At 41.2% G+C, this 23,633-nt stretch overlaps 2 protein-coding genes across 6 annotated transcripts in view; both read left to right on the forward strand.

The window, feature by feature from the left end:
• Positions 1 to 513: 513 nt before the first annotated feature.
• Ald1 (fructose-bisphosphate aldolase) lies at positions 514 to 16,264 on the forward strand. 4 transcript variants are annotated; one of them, XR_003112669.1, is made up of 6 exons: positions 514 to 705; positions 10,868 to 11,077; positions 12,056 to 12,499; positions 13,139 to 13,492; positions 14,389 to 14,540; positions 15,024 to 16,264. XR_003112669.1 is itself a non-coding variant. In XM_011140991.3 (5 exons), the coding sequence occupies exons 2-5, from the start codon at positions 10,871 to 10,873 to the stop codon at positions 15,114 to 15,116; spliced, it is 1,098 nt and encodes a 365-aa protein (XP_011139293.1). In that variant the 5' UTR covers positions 514 to 705; positions 10,868 to 10,870; the 3' UTR covers positions 15,117 to 16,264. The 4 variants fall into 4 exon arrangements, 2 of the variants coding, with proteins under 2 accessions (XP_011139293.1, XP_011139291.1); XR_003112670.1 differs by lacking the exon at positions 514 to 705 and adding an exon at positions 8,480 to 8,851; XM_011140991.3 differs by lacking the exon at positions 14,389 to 14,540.
• Positions 16,265 to 21,481: 5,217 nt separating this feature from the next.
• The window catches only part of slx1 (structure-specific endonuclease subunit SLX1), a 3,168-nt gene continuing 1,016 nt past the window's right edge, over positions 21,482 to 23,633 (forward strand). The window contains exons 1-4 of one of the 2 annotated variants that reach the window (XM_025297300.1): positions 21,482 to 21,570; positions 22,733 to 22,928; positions 23,101 to 23,152; positions 23,266 to 23,633. The exon at positions 23,266 to 23,633 is cut by the window's right edge and continues 1,016 nt beyond it. In XM_025297300.1, coding sequence (XP_025153085.1) covers positions 22,747 to 22,928; positions 23,101 to 23,152; positions 23,266 to 23,633 — 602 coding nt within the window. In that variant the 5' untranslated portion in view covers positions 21,482 to 21,570; positions 22,733 to 22,746. Of the gene's footprint in view, positions 21,571 to 22,317; positions 22,615 to 22,732; positions 22,929 to 23,100; positions 23,153 to 23,265 lie in introns of those variants that run through there. The other variant, XM_011142635.3, reaches the window with a different exon arrangement.

The following is a 23,633-nucleotide window of genomic DNA, read 5'->3' on the forward strand; positions in this document are numbered from 1 at the left end:
CAAGTCACTTTGTATCAAAATACAATTTTGTATTAGGATTTATATATACTTTGTATGTATACTTTACTATATCGTCTATATATATATATATAGATATATATATATATTTATATTTATATATATGTATGTATGGGTCTATATTTCTGTCACGCACTTTATTGCAATACGCATTGGTTTGAGACAGCCGTTCTGGAAGAGAAATCGTACGAAAGTTCTAATCACATTCGACGAACGCAAAAAGAGGCACACGAGCACCACCATCTCGAAATGTATCATTGTCGTTCCAATAGGACTGAGATTAAAAACTTAGCCAAAGAACTGTCTGAAACTAACGCGCGCGAAGCACTTTTAATTGACCGATTCCATTCTTAAACGAACGATTGATTTGAAACGTTCATTTTTTACGGTTTTAGCGTGTGTCGAGACAGAGTCGAGAGAATGAGAGAGAGAGAGAGAGAGAGAGAGAGAGAGAGAGAGAGAGAGAGAGACCAGCTGATCGTCTACGAACAACACGCAGGCACGCAGTTGAGCACCGTGTGAACGCAGGAGAACGCGCACGCGCGCGATAAACACGTATTTAGACTTTGAAACGGAGTACGACCAGGCTGCTCCCTCTCAGTCGCACTCCAACCATCGAACGGATTACGACGCAGGTCGACGAGCGCGCGCAGTTTCCATACATACGCACACCACATCCACGGCAAGGTGAGTCCGCGGCCGTACACTCACGCGGCACAAAATTCATCCCATAGGAACCGTCATTCACTCGCGCGCCCCCGGCCTTTCTACGAGGGTATCGATCGGGCGAGCTCGTCGTCTCGTCACGAAGAACACAGTCGAGAGAAATTCAATTCTCGACATTATAACGACCTTTGACCTTGACTGACATTTGATCATTGCTATTGTCGCACAACTCATGCGCGCGCGCGCTCACTAATAAACGATTGTTATCAGCCGCCTCCGTACAGTTGGAATTTTAACGTCTAATCTAACGATCTTGTTATGGCTCCATCACAATGTTTCAATGTGCGAGCGTACTTGATCCATATGTGAAAGAAAAATATATTCTTTTGTTACATCAGTGTCTCGTTGAATATAATTTTGAAGGCAGGCAGACTTTCTACAAAGATTCGAATAGATATCATTTTTAGAGTATTTGATCTTGTCGAAATTCAAAGTGTTGTGTGTGACACTACAGGGAAAAGACATTCCTTATCATATATATTTCAATTATTAATATTTTTAATCATATATTCGGAGACCAGTCTCATATGACTGTGACAAAATTCGAATTCGTCAAAATTTTGCCAGTCTCAATTGTTGAGTACGTACATTTGACGTAGGCTTGATTGATAAAGTCGGTCGACAAGATAATAAAATATTTAATAACATTGGAATAGATTGTTTACCACTAGGGACACAGTCGTGAACTAGAACGTTTCTCTCTCTCTCTCTCTCTCTCTCTCTCTCTCTCTCTCTCTCTCTCTCTCTCTCTCTCTCTCTCTCTCTCTCTCTCTCTCTCTCTCTCTCTCTTCTCTCTCTCTCTCTCTCTCTCTCTCTCTCTCTCTCTCTCTCTCTCTCTCTCTCTCTCTCTCTCTCTCTCTCTCTCTCTCTTTCTCTCTCTCTCTCCCCCCCCTCTCTCTCTCTCTCTCTCTCTCTGACCGAATTAATTAATTGGAAATTGATTAATAAATTTTTCGATAATTGTTTTATGTTTTTAAAGTAGACGCAGTTAAAACATTGTTAGGTAGCATCGTTGCGAGATAAAATATTCTATTTAACAATATGATGATATAACGATTAGCCATATGATAACGATTAGTCGACGAATGACAAATTGGCCTGTGTTTGTATGTGCGATATCTGAGCCAGTATTGGCAATAGGACCGCAGAAATGTATTTATGATACCGATATAATTATAGAATACATATTTCACAGGTCCGTAAAAGTGACAATCAAGAAAAACCTTGAGTGCGACTTTCTATCCAGAGAAACCGGTAAAATAGCAAAAAGCGCACTGCTGTCGAACGTAACGAAGCGCACGAACTTTTCACGAGGTCACTCGCTGAGAACGAAGCAATTGTCATAGATTATCACGTAGAGTATTTTTGCGATGAAATAACATTTCAGTTACAAGAATACTGCTTACGCGCAAGACGCACAACTTCGTCCCACAGTTACATCACTTGCTGGAGTGCCGGAAGAATGTTATCCGCGCGTGCAGCTGGGCACATTCGCCTTCATACATTGCCGATGATTCACACCAATACATTCGGACAGAAATCGCATTCCTTTACGAGATTGGTCACTTACGGTGCTTTAATTTGCCCCTTTTCCTCTGAAACAAATAACACTCATATTCTAAAAAGATTATATACAAATATAATATTTATTATACCTGTATATGCTTGAAAATTTTATGCGCATCAATTGTGCTCGCGCGCGTGTCCACACTCATAATGACTGCTGATAATAAACGGCTGAGGCATAGTTAAACGTGGGAGCAGTTTTTTATTTGAAAGTAAGTGTTGTCACGCACAAAGTGAAAATACAATGAAGCGCTTTGCCAGACTCTCTCTCTCTCTCTCTCTCTCTCTCTCTCGTTCTGTTAATCAGGATTCCCAATGGATTAACTAATAGATTAATCTTGTTATATTGCAGCCAATCGCGCAATCGCGACGTGTCGAATTAAAAGCTAGTTCCGTGAGAAAACATCGTTTATGCAATCTAAATACATCTATGTATACAGACACGCAGACCACTTTGCTACTTTGACACAGCAGCTGTTGCAGTCACGTGCAAAACGTGTTAAACAATCAGTGCACGCGCGCGCATGTACCGTGTTGCATATGATGGGGATGGTAGCAATGCAACTGCTCAGCCGAAAGCAGAAACTGTTGCTCGGTGTGTCTTTCCAAGCGTTCTTTCCATTCATAAATATGGATAAGATATTCCTATTCGGCGGTCTATGCGTCACATGATAATCTTCTCGCACTCAACAATATTTCGATCTGGCTTGTAAATTGTCTCAAGTTTTATCGAAAGTACCATACCGGTCCGATAATAATCTATTCTGCGGCAGTTTTGCAGCAACTGCCCGATAACTTTTGCAATAGATTAGACTACAATCGAAAGATACGATAAATACAACGTTGTCCCCGCCATGCGTTGTCTCCCTTCTGATGATGTTTCCCTTCTGCGATTGCGCGAAGCGCCAAAAGAATCCCCGCTATTTCGCGTAAGCATGATATTTTCTATCTATTTTCGGTCTTCCGATAGAAAGTGATCCGCGCGTCCTCCCGATAATTCGTCGATAATTCTCACTTTCACTTTCGGCTCTCACTTTCCTCACACGACTTTCGAACGACCGACATTCACACAGCGCGACGCTGATACATGATCATAAAAATACTGCCGATCTAAATATATCGCTATCGCTATGTAAATCGCGCTCTGGCGAGTCACCAACTGCTACCTTGCGATATCCATTTGTTTTCCCGCTGCCGCTGGCATGATGCTGGAAATTTACATCTGCGTGCGCATGCGCGTGAGTGCACGCGTGTGATATTTGAAAACAGGAAGTCTCGAGTCCTCAAGTCCGTTTCCTTCCTACTTCCGAAAGTTTGTTTCGCGACGCTAACAGAAGATGCAAATGAACGCGAACGCAATCCCGTCTCGCGTTATATTCTGCAACAGCAAGAAACGATGAAGTAGTTAAGAAGAAGAAGAAGAAGAAGAAGAAGAAGAAGAAGAAGAAGAAGAAAAAGAAGAAGAAGAAGAAGAAGAAGAAGAAGAAGGAGAAGAAGAAGAAGAAGAAGAAGAACGAAAAATAACTTTTAATAACGCAATCGTTGTTCAGAGGGCTGCTACTCGATTTCTCTGCGATCCCTGCTTCCCTGGATCGATTGAAACGAATACGAAGTGATGCAAGTGATAACAACAACATGTACAACACTTGTTGAAACGAATGAAACGGCTCCAACAATCTAATAATGCGGAACTTCTCATCGAAGTCGGAGTTTCTATCCTGCAAAGTTAATACCGCGCGATTTTCATAAGCACACACATCCCGTATTCGAACCTAGTCCTAAGAGACTGCCGCAAGAGTCGCACGACAACGACGACGACGATGACGACGACGACGACGACGACGACGACGACGACGTTAAACTGCCTTGGATGATACGCGTTAGCCGGAAAATATCGCGCGCAAGCGTGCCTCGCAAACACCTCCACACCTCCGTCTCCGCCGACTAACTCCGAGTAATCGGTTTGATCGTTAATATCTCGGTAATCACAAATGCGAGTGAGAACATGCGTATACATGTGGATGGCACTTGTGTGGTAAAGATTACTCTCACACCGTGATGTGAAAAAGAAAAGGAAGAGGAAAAAGGAAACGCTTTTACTGCATTGCAATAATTTTCAACAATTATTCGCGAATGCGAAACAATTAGACACGTATTGGCGTGCAATAAAGCGCGATAAGAATTTTCAAGCAAGCGAATTTCTTTTATGCACCTGCTTCACATTTTGCTTCACATTCTAACCTGACCTGAGGTTGGAAAGCGACTAGCGACTAACCACGGTTTATTGCGAGTACACATTAACTTGTGATAAATGTGAATAACCATTGTGCAATGTCACTTTTTCATTTGCGGTTGTTATTGCGGTTATGTGAACGTAATCAACACGTAATCATCGTATATCCAAATTCGGTGTGCACTTTGGTGTTTTCGATCACGAAAATTTGGTTGCGACACGCGAGAGTTATTTACATAAGATCGCGCAATAAGAACGCGCAGCGATATTCTCTCGAACGACGTGCGAAATACGATTACGCTGAAATGTCAGCGACATTGAACTGACAATTATTATCCATGACCATTATCGGGCGTAAACAACTCGTCTCTCGTCATTTCTCTCGTAGATACGCCTGATTATTTAACTTTGAGCCGCTTTCCGCTTCGCGGTTCGGCGCGGCGGGTGATGTGCAATCAAGGTCGACTGAGGAACTGAGCTGTGCGAAGTGACTTTGGAATGATGTGGGAGAGAGAGAGAGAGAGAGAGAGAGAGAGAGAGAGAGAGAAAAAGATTCAAAGACAAAATCAGAATCAAAATTGAATCGCGCAAATCGAGCGAATAACTCGCGTTAACTGTATCCTCTTGCCCCGCCGCCGGATTGTGAAATATGATTACACGCGAAATACGAGTACATATACTACGTATATATGCATCATATTTACAAGCCACTGTGCAAAATAGCACGGAGATCGTTTCGCTCTGCGATCCAAAGCTACAGTTATTTTAGCTACACTTTATTATCGTCGTGCAAACAAAAATGGTTGTTTTCCCTGATATCTTTTCTGCATTTGACAAGATCAATCGAGGATTTTAGTTCCCGTATTATCACTCTCGATTATCCATTCTCTTCAGAAAGTACGAAATATGGATACGCGGGTATGTATTGCGAGAGAGAGAGAGAGAGAGAGAGAGAGAGGGGGGGAGGGAGAGGGAGAGGGAGAGGGAGAGGGAGAGGGAGAGGGAGAGGGAGAGAGAGAGAGAGAGAGAGAGAGAGAGAGAGAGAGAGAGAGAGAGAGAGAGAGAGAGAGAGAGAGAGAGAGAGAGAGAGAGAGTACCCCCCATTCACTCGCGCTCACTCTCACATATAAGAGTTTTCCCACCTTTGCAAACTTTATGATATGATCTTGATAATCGTTTTTGTTCTCTCAACATGGACAAGTTGTTTTCTCCTCTTTTTTTCTTTCTATCGGAAATATAAAGTTTTCATCGGCTGTAAACGAAGTTTTGCTTACTTGATCCGCGAGATGTGACAATATCTCAAGCGCGTTGACGAAACTTTTCCGAAAAAATATATTCGAGCAATCCCCTTCTTATCCCGCATTTATTATGATTGCATTTTCGCTGAGATAAATATCTCCATTTTCAACGACCCAAAGTATCTCCAAAACTGTATAAATTACACAATGTCTGAAATGATTTCTCTCCTTTCACCAAAGTATATCACATTTTTCTCGGTTTGCCTTAGAAAAATAATATTTACCTCAAAAATAATCGAAAGTTTATTGAAAGACGTAGCAGACGACAAGAATATATATATATATATATATATATATGTATATATTGTATGTGTAAAAATTCACGTAAAAAAGATGATTTGATATCTTTGATCCTTCGAAAATAAAAAGACAGAAAAAAATGTATGGAGATGATCGTTATCGTCGACGAGAAATTGCACAATCGAGAGTCGCGAACATCATTCGCGTTTATGATTTTTGCACATAAAATTTTATCGGTTGTAAAACCGCTGCTGTAATTCTAGCTCGCCGATTCTTCAGCCACAAATTTCTTCTTCCCGACGATAACTGGATATGCAGTCTGCGCTCCCTCCAGCCCCGTATTTCTTCGTGATCGTAAATTTTCATCTTCAGCCTCGGGCGTGACGTTGTTACACTCCGGAAAGCTTCTCTGGCGCAACCGGGGGCGTACATAGCGCAACGGTGGCGACGACATTTCCCTCTCGCGCGCATATAAATAATAATACCTCGAGGTTCAACAAAGCATCGAAATTACTCCGACATACCTGCGACCAAACTGACTTACATGCATAAAATAGCGAACCGTGTTATTACGCCGGGATAGAGTTAGAATCTAGGGCACACCTACTATAACCGCGGTGCATGGTATGTGTCTCCGTGACTTGTAATTATGATCGATGTTACTCACATCTCTGTCTCGAAATAACAATCGCGCGTAATCTTCCTTTGACACAAATCTTCTATCTATATTTGATAAAGATATTCGTGGCAGAGTTTGGCTTCTCTCTCTCTCTCTCTCTCTCTCTCTCTCTCTCTCTACCCCCTCCTCCCTTCCATCCCTCCCGCCCTCCTCCTCGCCTTCTCCATCACTCTCTTTGCGATGACTACATACGCATCATTCACATTAAAATTTCTAGTCGCTATTGTTTACTCGCGAGTTTGCTCCTCCTCCGTGACTGTCTATTGTCTAGTCGTCTAGTTGTGAACATTAATAGATTCGATATAGAACTTGATAGTCTTGTGCAATTACTTCTTTTGAAACTTTAGAAGATCAATATGAAAGTTTGAGAAACGGAACTTGTACCAATCCTCCCGAATTCTCTCGCGAGAAGATCTCTCGCGCTCTGCATTACAAACGTTCTCTTCGACGACGAGATTATCGGAAGGAACTTTTCTTACTCTTCGCTATTTTAATTGCACACTCTCAGCAGCGAAAAAGTCTTTAGTTTACGTTTAAATGTACTTGCTCGTGATACGTTGCTATCATCGCGAGCGCGCGATTGCAAATCACTTCCGAACAAATATCCCGACAATCTTACTGTCTATAGGCAATTCCAATCACACGCCACTTTCACACCAGACAAATATATATTTTTCATCTAAACGCGATACGTGATTTTTTTCTTCTCCCGATCCGTCCTCCCTTCTCTCATTAACCTTCTCTCGACATACACAAATGCCTAGAAATTATCCTACGTGTGAAGACAAGGCTATTCCTCAATCTCATTCGCCAGATTAGCAATATCAAAGGCAAAGACAAAACCTGCAAGCGGTTAATTAACTTACGGATCATCGATCACGACGGAAATCGATCGACGCCGTAGAGAGAGAGATAGAGAAAGAGAGAGAGAGAGAGAGAGAGAGAGACCAGAATCCTAATTAAGCTAGGATTAGCCATTTTACGATTAGATTTAATCATTACAACCGAACCATAGTAGCGCATGTTCCGTTCGCGGTCCGATGCCAATGTCGGTCCAAATCCAAACCGGATCACGTCGTCGCGCCGATGTCTCTCAGGTCACATGAATTCAGGATGAACAGGGGTATCCTCGGAGCGCGCGCTCCGCGAGGACGTCTGCGCGTGTTGCATTGCGGCTAGTCCGCTTTCCCCTCGCCCCTCTTATCTCTCCTGCTGGCAGAGCGATGTAGGAGTAGGACGCGATCTTCCACTACCTCTACGTGCCGTACGACTCCCGACTCCGGATCCTCCCTCTCGCCCCTTTCGTTCCCCTGTCTTGCAGTTACGATATACTGCACTGCAGCCAGGTATCTGTACTCACCTAACCACCCCCAGCGCCGTGGTCGAAGGTGTACATACGGAGACTGTGGACCGGATCAAACCAGTCGGTGACTCGCGTGCGCGCGAGTCGGTTCACTCCGGAACGCGAGTAGGCGAAATGTAGTCGAATAAGGATGGCATAACGCGCGCGCGCGCGGGGCCTATCCCGTGCATAAGGCCCCATTGTAGTGTCGCACACGTTGTCGCATTTATCTTCATAGTCTCTCTCTCTCTCTCCTCTCTCTCTCTCTCTCTCTCTCTCTCTCTCTCTCTCTCTCTCTCTCTCTCTCTCTCTCTCTCTCTCTCTCTCTCTCTCTCTCTCTCTCTCGCTCGCTCTCTCTCTCTCTCTCTCTCTCTCACACTCTCTCTCACTCACTCACTGCATCTCGTTTCGTTGTGCAAACACGAACGACGAACGAAGGGGTTCGTTCAACACTCAACACTCAGCGGGAATGACGAAAAGAACGTTCAACCACTGCGTCGCAGCACGATTGCATCCTAGTCCGATTCCGATTTTCCGTCTCTTCGCGACGTGACTGTTCGCAACTGGTCGCATTTATTGCTGTCGTTATTATTGTTGCTGGTAATATTATTTTCATTGTCGCGTGCACATGCAGCTGAAAATGCTGCGAAATACTGTTTGCTTACGTGCTGTTTGCTTGCGTGCGGTAACGCAGCGACGAAGTACTTACGCCTTGATTACATCCTGCTGGATTATCCTCCCAAAGAGAGGTAAGGGACCGACGTGTTTGTCTGTGAATATTTCTGACCTGATTGTACGTACTTGCTGCATCTTGGTCGAGAGAAAGTTAAAAAATACCCAATGTCCTATAACTTGTCGACGGAGACTCTTGGATTCCCTGGTTTCCGGTCCGTCGAAAAACGTCGAAAAAGATTTTTCATCTGACGATCCGTGACAATCGACGAGGGAGCCTTTTTCTCGCGAGCTTGCGGTATCTCAACTCACTGATACCCTATATTAGTAAATCGGCTTCTCAGTACCGAAAGAAGGTACCAGGTACCAAGTAAGAATGGCTGGGCCGCGCGCGGTCGTAACGCGGTCAGAATCAGAGAAACGGAATTGAAGTTGCGAGGAAACCGAGAGAGAATACCTATCGCCGGACGATACACGCCGATGACGATGACGGACACACGCTTTCTCAAAGCTTTCTCAACGTTGTCAGATGGATTTGTGAAGAGCTGTACACTCGGCACAATTCCCTCGATTCCCTCTCGCGATTGCGCGTGGAAATGTAATCTTTCATGCGTAACGACGGAAGGAATTTTCTCAATTTGTCGCCTCTTGTGAGTCTCTTGAACTCTTGCGCTAAACGGAAGAATTGTCGATGAAGTAAGTTATCAACAACGTGTTCAATCAACAACGTGTAAATTGTTGTAAATTGGATAATATAGTGATTTTATGCGAGACCAAATGTGTGTTTTGCGTTTCACAATATAAGCGGTAGCAGTAAGGTTCGGTGGTTATTAATTGTAATTTTCGATGCAACGTGTCACAAATCGAAGCATCGATCGTACTTATTATCGCCGTTATTTACCGGCGAAACCTGTAATCCCATCAAGTCGGCTACACGCACGCATCTCTTATGCAACTCGACGCGCACGAGAAATTCGTGGTCGTTATCGAGGATACCTGAGACACTTAAGTTTCGTAGCACGCGGATAGCTCAATGAGATTCACAACTGAATCACAACTTTACGTGTATAAAAGAGGAGAAGAACATTAATCTTTGTCTATCTTCGTATACGCGCACATCTGATGACTCCCCCGATGAAGATTGTGAATCTTCTTCGCAATACTGCTTCCATCTTGTTTCTTGCATTTTTGTCTCATCCGAGATCACTTGATTTCCCAAGCAAAAGAATGAGCACTTTGCTTTGCGAATCTAATCGTAACGGAGTTGATATTAAATTACGTTTCTCGTGCTGATGAAAAGATATGAGATTTCCATTTTTATTTTTAAAATGAACAAACGAAAACTGGATGCCGAACTGGATGTTAGTGTCCGAGACTGTCCGCGACGTCTCTGAAATAAAATCATCCCTCGTCTCCAGAATGTTCTCGAATTTCATCGAATCGAAGTTGTAGACGTCGCACGGAGAAATACTCTCTTAAATCCAAAAAAGTACGCGTGTTACGAATCAACGGATACTCTTTGATCTCTCCTCGAGTCCTCGAGTCGCTGATTTGCTGATCCGATAGGGTTGAATATCAATCTTCGAGTCAAATCGAAATAATAGACCCGTCTCTCTCTCTCTCTCTCTCTCTCTCTCTCTCTCTCTCTCTCTCTCTTGCAAATCGCATGACCGCAATATTACTCGCAATACACTCGATTAGTAGGTCAATGAAAAGACAAGTAGTCAACCGCGTGATGTTGAAAGGAAGGTTTAATAATGGAAAAGAAAAGAGAAACACGCTTTGTATATCAAATTATTTCCGAACGTTTTAGAATTCTTTTGTAGTAGTGATTAACAAGCTCAGACTAACTGTCACATGAGAGAGAAGACCTCCGATTAATTTTTCAGTCCCTAATTGAATCCCCCTCGTTAGTTTCTCCCCGCGATGGTTCATCACTCGCGACACCAAATCGCTGCTCGTGGATTCGAAATGAGACTCGGAAAATCTCTCTCTTCGCCGCGAAGAAGGGGAAAGGGTCGAGTTCGAGATACGGAGATTAATACGGGGGGATAATTAGCTTCAACTGGATTTAAAATCATATGGTGTTACAGAAAATGGTCGCAGAAAAGTACAGCCAAGCCGATCCTGAGCTGAAGGAGGAATTGCGCACGATTGCCCAGCAGATCGTAGCACCCGGCAGAGGTATCCTTGCCGCCGACGAGTCAACCGCGACGATAGGCAAGCGTCTTCAGGACATCAACGTGGAGAACAATGAGGAAAACCGCAGGGCCTACAGACAACTGCTTTTCACCACAGCAAAGGTACTTTGGTCGAATTGCAAGAATCTTCGCCAGAAAGAGAGAGAGAGAGAGAGAGAAAGAGAGAGAGAGAGAGAGAGAGAGAGAGAGAGAGAGAGAGAGAGAGGCCGAAACGTTACATTAATATTTAACTGTGGAACGTGACAACATTACGCCGCTCGTATCTCGGGTGTTTCAGACCACCCGATTTTTTCGTTAATGCGACATTTTGGAGAGAAGTATTTCAGACAAAAGTTATGGGGCTTCAAAGGATCTATTTACTGACGCTATGAATTTAACCTTGGTGGGATAACCTCGAAAAGTCCAGTCAAGATCAACATAAGAATCTTAAATGGATACCCCAATCTTTTTATTACATCATCTTTCTCCAGCAATTAATTTGAATAACTTTTGTTTGAAACATTTTTTTATTTATCTAATTCTTTTTTGAGATATTTAAGGAAAACTTGATAACTTTTTCAATATTTAACGAGATATTACGATATCTCGCTAACTATTTGTCAGAAGAAAAAGTGGTACTAGACTTTTTTGCTCTATTCAGTCTCAAGAATATATATTTTTGCAATAGCGCCCTGACTTTTGTTAACTTGCTAATTTTTTGAAATTTCAAAATCGTCAAATTAACCAAATTCAGGGCGCTATTGGAACAATATATTCTATATATCGCCGATCTTATCCTTACACGTAAAAGTATAAATCTTCCGCGAGTTTCATTTATACGTATTACATTTGCATGAGAAGGAATTTTCTCGGTTCTCCGCTCGTGAAATATCGTGCCTCCATCGGTAAGGCGCCGTAAGGTTAAGGTGCCGCTGGCCGAACAGATCGTCATCGATAGATGGCTCAGATCTCGCTCAGATGGCACGACAGAGACACGAGTCACGGGGTGGTCACGGCGCCGCTCGAGGCTGAGGCCGAGCGAGCGCTCACGCGCTAAATACATATATCGGCACTCGACTCGACTTTGCTTCTCTTCCTCAGGACGTCATCGGACAGCACATCTCCGGAGTGATCCTCTTCCACGAGACCCTCTATCAGAAGGCCAACGATGGCACGCCGTTCGTCGAGCTGCTGAAGCAGCGTAACATTATCCCCGGCATCAAGGTCGACAAGGGCGTGGTGCCGCTCTTCGGCACAAACAACGAGTGCACAACTCAGGGTCTCGACGATCTGCAGGCGCGCTGCATCCAATACAAAAAGGACGGCTGCCACTTCGCCAAGTGGCGATGCGTATTGAAGATCACCAAGGACACGCCGAGCAAGCTCGCGATCCTGGAGAACGCCAACGTGCTGGCGCGCTACGCCTCCATCTGCCAGAGCGCCAGAATCGTGCCGATCGTGGAGCCTGAAATTCTGCCGGACGGCGATCACGATCTCGCCCGTTGCCAGCAGGTGACGGAGGAGGTGTTGGCGGCCGTTTACAAGGTACCGCGCTGGATCGACTCGCTTGTGCTTGCGCACCGACTCTGACCCTCGCTCGCGTCAACCGACCCGAGCTCACGAGCCTCGCGCGAGTTTTCGCAGGAGCAAGAAAAGTCGCGAGATTTGTTCTTCCCTGTCTCTCGAATGTTGCGAAAATGAGATGATGCAGATGATGATATACAAGCACACAACTATCGCAAGTCACGAGACACGGTTCCCGCGAGTAAGGTCTAAGAATCTTCCAAAGAAGATTAGAAGATACGATAAGATACGATGTCCCCTCTCCCTTTTCTCCTCTTATCTTCTAAGAAGAAGAACATTTTTCCCAAGATAAGACTTTAAGATGAGTATTTTCGTCAACTCGCCGACTCGTTCCTTTCGTTGACGAGAACCGACGATCGTCGGAAAAACGTGTGAGAAGCAACAAATACGAGGACGTTCGACCAAGTTATGTATGACTCCCGAGTAAATCTATTGTTCCAAAGGTGCGTGATATTAGACTCAGGCTACTTCGATCAAAAGAATCTCCCGCGCGGCCGCGGCTGTCGAGAAAGCCGGCAGAGAAGGGACTGCGCGCTAGTTTAGTAAAATGATGGTAAAAATGGTGGTAACTTGTAGTCCACCCTGTATGTACACTTCCAGGCACTCGCGGACCATCATGTGTACCTCGAAGGCACGCTGCTGAAGCCCAACATGGTGACACCAGGCCAGAGCTGCCCGACGAGAGCGACTCCGCAGGAAATCGCTGGGGCTACGGTGACCGCGTTGATGCGCACCGTGCCACCGGCGGTGCCTGGCGTCACTTTCCTCAGTGGCGGCCAGTCCGAGGAGGAAGCATCGGTCAATCTGGACGCCATCAACAAGTATCCAGCGAAGAAGCCCTGGGCGCTCACCTTCAGCTACGGACGCGCTCTTCAAGCTTCCGTGCTCCGTGCGTGGGCCGGAAAAGCCGACCAGGTGGCCGCCGGTCAGGAAGAGCTGATCAAGAGGGCAAAGGTAAGACACGTGTACTGTGTCGTGTCTGTCGCCGACAGAGACGACAGATTCCATTCGACATGTCGTTTAACAACGTCGTTTAAATTACTTCGTTAACTCTCAATTATATCAATTTGTCACTAGCGTCCCGATTTTCGATATTAACGGAGATTAACAGCAATTTGGAAACCGGATATATATCAATCCGGCTCCCTAACCAATTAATTAATTAATTACCTTTATCTTTATCATCAAGAGATCAGCAAGATAACACGGCGCGCGCGGTAAAGATGGATTCTATTCTGAAGAAAAGAAATCTATATTCCGTAAAGTAAAAGCTCTCTCACTGCTGCTCTCCTCTTACACATTCCTCTTCTTTCTCTCCGTCTTACAATTTGTAAAGCATGTCTGTGCAGCGTGTGTAATCTGCAATTCTTACGCCCCCCCTCCCCCCCATGATAAATGAGAGTCGACGAGTAATTAGATTGCATGCGTATATATTCGAGTTCGTGGCTGTTGGTGATAGCTATTCACAGTTTATTCACTCTCAGTTTTCACTTCTCTCTTTTCATTTCTCTCATAAATAGCAGCTGTGTCACTACGTAGCTAAAGCAGATGTCTTTGATCTGCATTTTACTCACTTTATCTCAGAGTGATTCCCCGCTCTAACATTTACGTTCCAGGCTACCTTTGCACTTTCGTCCCTCCCCTGTCCCGTCGGAAAAGAATTATTTTCCCTAGTAGAAAGGAAAACTCGCCGTAATTTTTCCGTCCTTTCTTCCTCCTCCTCGTTTCCGCGTCGCTACGCGCCTACGCTGGTCGCTCGAAACCTACGTGCCGTGGCGATGCACTGCGATGCACTGCGAAGCACAGGCGACGCACATTTCTTGCATGCTGTGTAATGTGTGCTTGTTTAGGCAAACGCCGCAGCCTGCCAAGGCAAATACGTCGCTGGTAGCATTTCTAGCAAAGCCGCTGGCACCTCTCTCTACGTCAAATCTCACGCCTACTAAAAAAAAAAAGCAAAAAAATCTTGCCTTTCCGCACAGAGTCAGTTTCTCCTGTGGCAGTAAGTACAACGAATCAACGTCGAAAGAGATGTTAACATTTTTTTGTGGATCGATCCTCACTTTCAATCACCCGCACACGACTTGTGCGAAAATCTTTCAAGATTTTATGTTCATTTTATAAGAGAAATGTGCAGAGGAATGTGTGGATGGTCCGCAACAAGACGTTAACATTTCTCCCCTGGCGAAAGTAACGAAAAACAATTGCGTTAATTAAATCTGATAAAGCTTCGATTGAGAGATTTCTTCGTCAATAAAATTCGTCAAGTTAAAAAATGTCATTGAAATGTCAGAGTAAAATGTCTCTCAATGCGGTTCAAGAGCGTGACTAAAGTTGAATTTGAAATACTTTGCCAGAGATTTTTACGAACGCTCATCTCTCCTTATTCTCCTTATTCTTCTTGCTATTGTATCTAGCAAGAAAGTTTCTTCCAAAAAGACACCCAGCTACCGCAAATAAAACTATATATCTCTATTTTCCTCAGGCCAACAGCGAATCGGCGCTTGGCAAGTATGGGGGTGGCGTCGCCGGTGCCGCGGGGGATGCAGCGCTCTTCGTCGCTAACCACGCATACTAGATCTAAACCCATAGAGAGAGAGAGAGAGAGAGAGAGAGAGATTACGATGCGAAAGAGTAAGGGATTAGACGCAAGATTAAGTCGCCGAACCGAAGTCGCTGGATCATCATCGCCGTTGTTTTCTGTCGCGTAGTTCCGCGCGAAAGACAGAGAGAAGGAATTCTACCGAGGAGGATTGAGAACGATTCGCGGGCATATCACGAAACCACGCGCCAAAGTTCAAAGTTTTCGAGATCGTTTGTCGCCACGTGGCTTTACCGTGGCGCACGTCGTTTCTCACGAACAACCCCGTATATATGCCCAAGCCGGGCTTTTCATTTACTTTGTCTTTCTTTTCTCCTTTTTTTCATTCCATGAAGCTCAATCGATCGTGCAGCGATAGTTAATTTGATACCATGCCGTCTGACTCGATTCCAGTGATTCGGATTGATATTCCGTATGACGACTTTGTCCGGACGATTGGTGAAAATTTTCTGGTATAGGGACACCTTGTGGGTGTCATCTTGTCCGACAGCGGCGGATATGTCCGACGATCAATTTGGCGGAGAATCTTGTGAAAAATGTACAGATATCGAGCCGATAGGTTTCCTTTTCGACATATAGAGCCATTTCTCTCGAATACGGTTCATTTTTACGAGCTACGCGAGATCCATCTGCATCAGTGATCGAAGAAGTTCCAAACATACTATTACACACCGATCGCGAACAGATTTCGCGGCATCCGATATTATCTGACATGCGATCATTATTGTGTTGAATAATATTATAGGATACATACAAGGCAAATATAAATTATATAAATATAAATATGTGTGTGTGTGTGTGTGTGTATGTATATGTGTGTACACATATATACGCATATAATCAATGTCGTTGTACTCTACGTGTATAAAATAATAACATCGTAAGAAGAAAGAAGAAATACGTAAGATAAAGCGTAAGATAAAAATATTAAATGTTGTTTATTAGCGAATGAGTCGAATATTACAAAACCGTGCTGTATTGTGTCGTCTAATTATACAATATAATATCTCGCATAGTCTACTCGGATAATCTACTTGAGAACTATCTCGCATGTCGATGTTACATCTAAATATTTTCATTGTAATCTAGGTCACCAAATACAACTGTGGAGGGCAAAAAAAGTATCTGTGCATGTGTGCATAATATTTTTAAAATCTTTCCCTTAAAAAACCTTTAAATAGCAATAATAAATTTTATTAATATATATTAATAGAAAGAAAATAATAACAACTTCCCCTCCCTCCCTCCTCCCTCTCTCTCTCTCTCTCTCTCTCTCTCTCTCTCTCCCTCTCTCTCTCTCTCTCTCTCTCTCTCTCTCTCTCTCTCTCTCTCTCGCTCTCTCTCTCTCTCTCTCTCTCTCTCTCTCTCTCTCTCTCTCTCTCTCTCTCTCTCTCTCTCTCTCTCTCTCTTTCTTTGTATAATTATAAATCACAATGATTATGATATATAAATCGAAATTTGTTATACAACTATCGAACAGTGTTTGGAAAGATTAATAACAGCTCGTGTGTGACTATACCAGGTCTGTAAATATGAAGCCGGAATTTGCCCATAGATGGCCCTAGCTGTCAATGTAGTTACCGTCAAACCGCGTCATTGGCGCCATTTCCATTAGTTGACATCTGACAAAAATTTTCAACTCACAACAATACAAGTTTCATACAACAGCATAGCGTTTGTAATAGCGTTGAACATGTCGAATTTTGTGCCTGGAAGCTACGATTTGCGGACAGCATTGATTTTCTGTTACCACTTGAAGAAAACTGCTGCAGAATCGCATCGAATGCTTCTCGAAGGTTATACGGTGAGCATGCTCTTCGTAAATCACAGTGCTTTGAGTGGTATAAAAAATTCAAACGTGGCGATTTTGACGTGAGAAACGAAGAACGTGGAAGACCACCGAAAAAGTTTGAAGACAGCGAATTGCAAGCATTGTTGGATGAGGATGACGCTCAAACGCAACAACAACTCGCGGATCAATTAAATGTGACACGAGAAGCCGTCTCCATACGTTTGAAAGCCATGGGAAAGATCCAGAAGATGGGAAAATGGATTCCACATGAACTGAATGAAAGACAGCAGGAAAACCGAAAAACCACTTGCGAAATGCTGCTCGCCAGGTACAAAAGAAAGTCATTTCTCCATCGAATTGTGACTGGCGATGAAAAGTGGATATATTTTGAAAATCCTAAGCGTAAAAGATCATGGGTGACTCCAGGCGAACCATCGACATCGACTGCAAGGCCAAATCGCTATGGACGGAAGACAATATTATGCTCTGTATTTGGTGGGATCAGAAGGGTTGTGATCTATTATGAGCTGCTAAAGCCTGGCGAAACCGTTAATACTGAACGCTACCGACAACAAATGGTCGATTTGAACTCCTCCTATGTAATGCAAAATATTTTATACAAACATAGAAAGCTCGATGTTGTCTAACATTTCAGTTAAATTATTTAACTGTTTAATATCTTCAGTATTTTCTTTAACATTTGAAACATGTTTTTGATTTTGAAATTTGAATATTGCTGGTAGATTAGAAGTATCAATGATGCAGTTTGCATTTACGTTTGCACAAATTTTATTTTTAAAAAGCAATTTACGTAAAGCCCACTTAAATTGCAAGCAATTGGGATTGTCATTCCAACTACCTTGATTTCTGATACACGAAAAGTAGAGTTCTAAATTATTTTGAGAACACTTGTAAGGTAGGAAATAATGTAAACTATAAGTTGGCATTGAAAATAGATCATTTGCGAGATGAACAAAACTAGATGCATCTAAAATAGATCCTAGAGCAAAAGTTTTCCTATTACAACGAAATACAGGAACGTCATTAACTTTTAATGACGAGATATACGAAACACTGGAATCAAAAATTTCCTTAAACAGTTTTGAATTTTCTTTTCTTATGGACGCTTTATAATTTTTTCCAAAGGAATTTCGTGCATTCATCATATCGAATAATCTATCAAATATTCTCAAACATTCGCAAGTGGCTTCGCTACCTTGAAAATCCTTATTACCACTATGTCTTAGAAAATCGATAACGTCTGCAACACTGCTACTTATAGTTTGTGCGGCCAATCGAACATTCATTTTTTTATTAAAAAATGAAATATGTGCACCACTTATTTTATTTGCTAGCTTGAAATCTTCTTCTTCTTGTAATGAATGCAATTTTTTTTTTTTTATTAAAATCTATTTTCCCTTGTGGGCTACTGATATTACTTTCAGCAAAAGTGTTCCTACTCAATTTAATTATGTGACACAGGTCGAGTATGCAATGTATATTACTATTATGTGTTAGATGTCGAAACATTGTTGTAAATGGTTCTTTGGAAAAATAGCAACCAAGTATTTCAAAAGTTTTTTTATTAGTCCCACATCCATCACATGTTATTGATCGCACGGTTATTCCTATTTCCTGTAAAACTTTAATTGCATGGATTAATAACTGTGCTTGGAGATCAGCATTTAATTTATTAACGTAAAAATAAGCAATTGGACATTTAAATCTACATGTATATGATACTATCTGAAAGACTAGAGCTTCTTTGGCTAACTCTTCCTTATTTTCTACCGCAATATTGCCATAATCTATATATCCTCGGAATTTGTCATTTTGTGCGTCATACAATACTTGACTACGGATAGCCATTGAGTCAAAAATTAAAGCAACATTTTTTAGGTACGTTTTCTCACAAACTTCTTGTTTTAAAAATTGAATAACTTCAGTCAGAAAACCAACATCACATTTAAGGGTACTCATCCATTTTCGCAATGTTGCTGAATGTGGCAAATGCAACTCTTTTTGTACAAATGAATATGCCTTTGGAGAGTAAAATGAAAGCGTTAATGCAAACTGCTTTATCTCATCTGAATACCTTCTGCGAGAAGGAGAAACTTTTTCATTTTTTAATTCATTTTTTATTAAATCTAAGGTTAATCCTGTAGAATTATTTTCTAATGCTTGCTCTAATGCGTCAGTACATTTATCATTTTGTTTTAGATGAGCTATTAATGCTTTCATGGATGCTATGGATTTGTCTTTTCGTCTTAAACGTTTTTGCAATATTACAAGTCTCCTCTTTGTTTGTGCTTCCTTTGGAGATAGAAGTAACAGTCGTTTCTCTACTTGAATTGCAACATCTTTCTTTATTTTTTTACAAGACTGTACCTCTTCTTTTTGTGTTCCAATATCCGTCATTCTTTTTCTTTTTGGTGATTTCAGGAAAGACACATCTTCCACTTGTACTGCGTTATCCTTCATTGTAGTAATTCTGCTTTCATTGACCTTCAACATAAGTAATTTTAAAATAATCTACAAGCAATTATTTCCAACTGCGACATATCTCGCAATATATATGTATGTATATAACAATTATTATCCGTAATAAACGCCATTGTGAATACCATTCTTGAATCAGGTAAGGTAACTACCACTAGCATCATTTGGGGACAACTCAATACTGAGTTCATTATTATGTTGTTGGGATGCATGTAGTCTACTTGTTTGTATCTATGGCATAACGAACAATATAATATTTTACAAATAGAAATAGTTTATGATTCAGATAATGTCGAAACAAGAAGTTAATTTAGAAATAAATAAAAGCCAGATGTAAGAAGTTGTGTATGAAATATTCTATTAATAAATTCAATGCTCAATGTATGTGTGTAAATATTCAACATAAGCTAATATTTCGATCATAACCGTCCTCAGTGCAATACAAAACATTAACATAATATGTGAAGAAAGTAGTTTCTGCAATTTATATGTATGTACAATATTGCTTTGCTTTATACATAACGTTAATCTACTGTATTGCATTGAGGAGGATTGTGGTATACGACTGCTTTGCTTATGTCTTACATTCACACATTTAGCGTTGAATTTATTAATAGAATATATATTTTGCACTTAACTTCTTGCATTTGGGCCCTTCGTATTTCTTTCTTAGCATATTACACATTTTTACAAAATGATGGAAATATGCTACAAACTTAAATAAAATTTATGCAACTCACCACTTGACAAATGTTAATATTTTCTTTACTTTCTTCGGTCTCTCAAAAAATAGTTGGTACCGCATTCTTTTTTAATGTTCTTTGAAAGAATGAACTAACTGTATAACATTCTTTCTCAAAATGTTCACCACAAATAAATGTCGATTTTGTATGATTTTGCAGCTACCCTTCAGGAATATTTTTCATCCATTTTGTTGCGAGTTCTTCATTCGTCACAGGAAAGCTAAATAAAATTAATTAATACATTAGTACATTAGAAATATATCAGGTTAGGTTATTTGGAGTTCGACTATTTACCTGTGAAATGTCATTCTTTCGTTTGGATTCCAGACATTTTTGCAGTTTTTTATATTGCAATGTTTTACCATTATATATATATATATATACTCAACCTTTTAATTATATTAATTTAAACTACGTTCTCCTTACTATGTAACACAGCGCAAGTGACATGATATGACATGTGAGCTTACGTTTTTAGCTCAGGTAATACGTAACAGACAAAAACGGAGATACTATTTGGATATTCTCTCTCTCTAGCCGCGGCCCCTACCAGGCCAGCGCTCCTTCCAGTTAGTTATATAGTTCAATGGTTGTTACGTATTATTAGTTCTCAAGTCTCCGCTATGAGCCGCCACCATCCTTAATGGACGAGAAGAGGCGTCCCAATTCGACACGATTGGACACAGCCAATTAAATTAGTTAGTTAGGTTCGGGATTAGGTTAAATTTGAGGAATATTATTGGTTATGTCCAATCGGATCCCACCCAATGTTGAATCGAGCTCGTAGTTTTTCAGGGCCGTGTCATATAGAATAATGTAATAGCTCCCGTAACAGCACAGAACACGCGTCACGTGGCAATAACATTGGCCAATCATCGTCTTGCTTTCCCGGAAATAAGAAATATATATATAACTTGTCTTATTTCCGGGAAAGCAAGACAGTGATAGGCCAACGCGTTGACGCGTTGCCACGCTTTTTCCGCTTTTCCGTTTAAGTCGTTGTGTTCTTTTACAGGTTATCCGCTTTAGTTTGTGTACCACATTCAGGGATAGGTTTAATGTTGAATGTTTATTATCAACACGACGACGAGTCAAACAACAGTCTTATTTCCTAGTAGTACGATTCAACGGCAAACTAAAATTACAAATTTAGCAAAACTAAAATTACCTATGTTTATATATTCAAACATATGTATACAAATTCTATCTGCACATGGTCACATATAAGAGGCCTGTTCGTTTTGTCTGCACTGCTGAACTGGTGCAATAAGTTAAAGTGAGACAAACATAGGTTTTCTCACTCTAACTTGTTGCATCAGTTCAGCAGTGCAGACAAAACGAACAGGCCTATAATCACCACGATATGTATGTGTGTCCACGCGGAAAAGGAATTATGGTAAATAAAAAAAGAAAAAAGTAGAAAGATAGGAAATAACGTGTTTTATTCAGATAAACGTCGATACATCATACACTGCCAGAAGCATAAGCATTTACTACGATTGTAGATGTTTTCATTGCGAATATATATGATTATGTATGTATGATTCGATACATGGCTATATGTAAGGCAATATACAAAATATACATATGATCTTTTTTTACCTGGGAATGTATACAAATCTTTTCAGTTTCTATCTACCGATATAGCTTTATAAGTATGGGTAATTCCAGTATCCAGTTTAGGGATAGAATTCGATAAAAATAGACTCAATCAACGCGCTTTTCAATAAGGAGCAACTTTTTCCTCTGTCGAAAATTGTCGCTCTCCACTGCGAAACGAAATAAAACTAGTTAAAGTTGACTCGTATAATAGGTTAGGAAACCTGTCATACAGACTAAAGATAGCGACATGAGTACATACACTCTGTGGTTACGTGCGCATGCTCTGTGGTTGCGTGCGCATGTAAAAAGTGCGCTAATTTAAAATCAACACTTCTCTCTGTACTTATGTGTCATTTAGAGTTCAACGATAAATTAATATATTTATTAAATCTTCACCTTACTAAATAGATGAGTCTATAATATACTAAAATTAATAAAAATAATTAATGAATAATTAATAATAATATAATTAATAATATAATTAATAATAATAATTAATGAGTGTACAATATTCGTTGGTTTAATAAATAAAAATGCCTCAACATATGTACACATACACACACACACACACACGGGGATGGGTGCGAGGGGGCCTTCGGCCCCCCCCTCCCGCACCCACCCCGTCCTCGTTGCGCGTGGAAAGTTGCGAACCCATCCGGAATCTTGACAGATTTCCTAACCTGTTATACCAGTCAACTTTAACTATTTTTCTTTCGTTTCGCAGTGAAGAGCGATAATTTTCGCAGAGGAAAAAGTTGCTCCTTATTAAAAAACACGTTAATTGAGTATATTTTTATCGAGTTCTAAGGCGGAGCCCCTAAACTGGATAATTACCTAAGTATGAAAATGGAATATACAACGGATGCAAAAATTGATTGAATAGATTGAATAGAAATTGATGAGGAATTCATTAGAATCTGTTGAATTGCGGAATTGATAATTCCATGTGCACCAAGGAGAATGCTCAGCAATGGAGGAAGAACCTGAAGTGGTGGAACATTTCTTCGGAGTATACCTGTTGTATTGCATAAATCCAAAATACAAAGGAAGAACATACATAGGGTATACCGTAGATCCAAAACGCAGAATTAAGCAGCACAATGCTGGCAAAAAGTATGGGGGAGCATGGAAAACTAGTAATCGAGGACCGTGGTAAAGCTAAAGTTTACTTCTTCTCATTGTACAGCATTCAAAAATATTAATCATACCAAGTGTACGAATAATCATTTCTAATCTCTACTAGAGGCTGATAAATTAACAATTGATAAAATAAATACTTTTTATGTATGTACACATTCTAAATTTCAATAACTGTCATATTTAGGGACATGGTTTTGATTGTTCATGGATTCCCTAATAGCACCTCTGCGCTTAGAGTAAGTTTTGGACAGTCAATTCTCTCAAACCAGGGATAGCTCATCGAAGGATGTTTTGTATAATATTTAAAAAGAAAAAGAATTTTATTCTTATAATAGGTGTATTATTTTAGTTTGAATGGGCCTGGCAGCATCCACATGTTAGCAGACGGCTGAAACATATCCCCAAGAAGAAGTCATCGCAGAAGGCATTTGAATTTTGTCTGACAGTTCTATCCGAAATGTTAAAAGTTGGGCCTTGGTGTTGTTTACCGTTGACAATACGCTGGCTGGACTATGAATTCTCCAAAGACTATTACGGATATATATCTCCACCATTACACATGCCTATATGCTACGGTAAAGTCGCCAGTTGCAAAATCAAGCGAGCAAAAGATGCGAAAGTAAGTGTTATTCAACCGCAAGACTCACAGTCAGCAGTGGAAAAGTTGTGTCCTCTTTGCGGCTCAATTATGACAGAGAGAGATTCCATCAGTTGCGT

This window comes from Harpegnathos saltator, unplaced genomic scaffold, assembly GCF_003227715.2.
Source record: "Harpegnathos saltator strain DR-91 unplaced genomic scaffold, Hsal_v8.6 scaffold174, whole genome shotgun sequence".
Taxonomy (NCBI): Eukaryota; Metazoa; Arthropoda; class Insecta; order Hymenoptera; family Formicidae; genus Harpegnathos; species Harpegnathos saltator.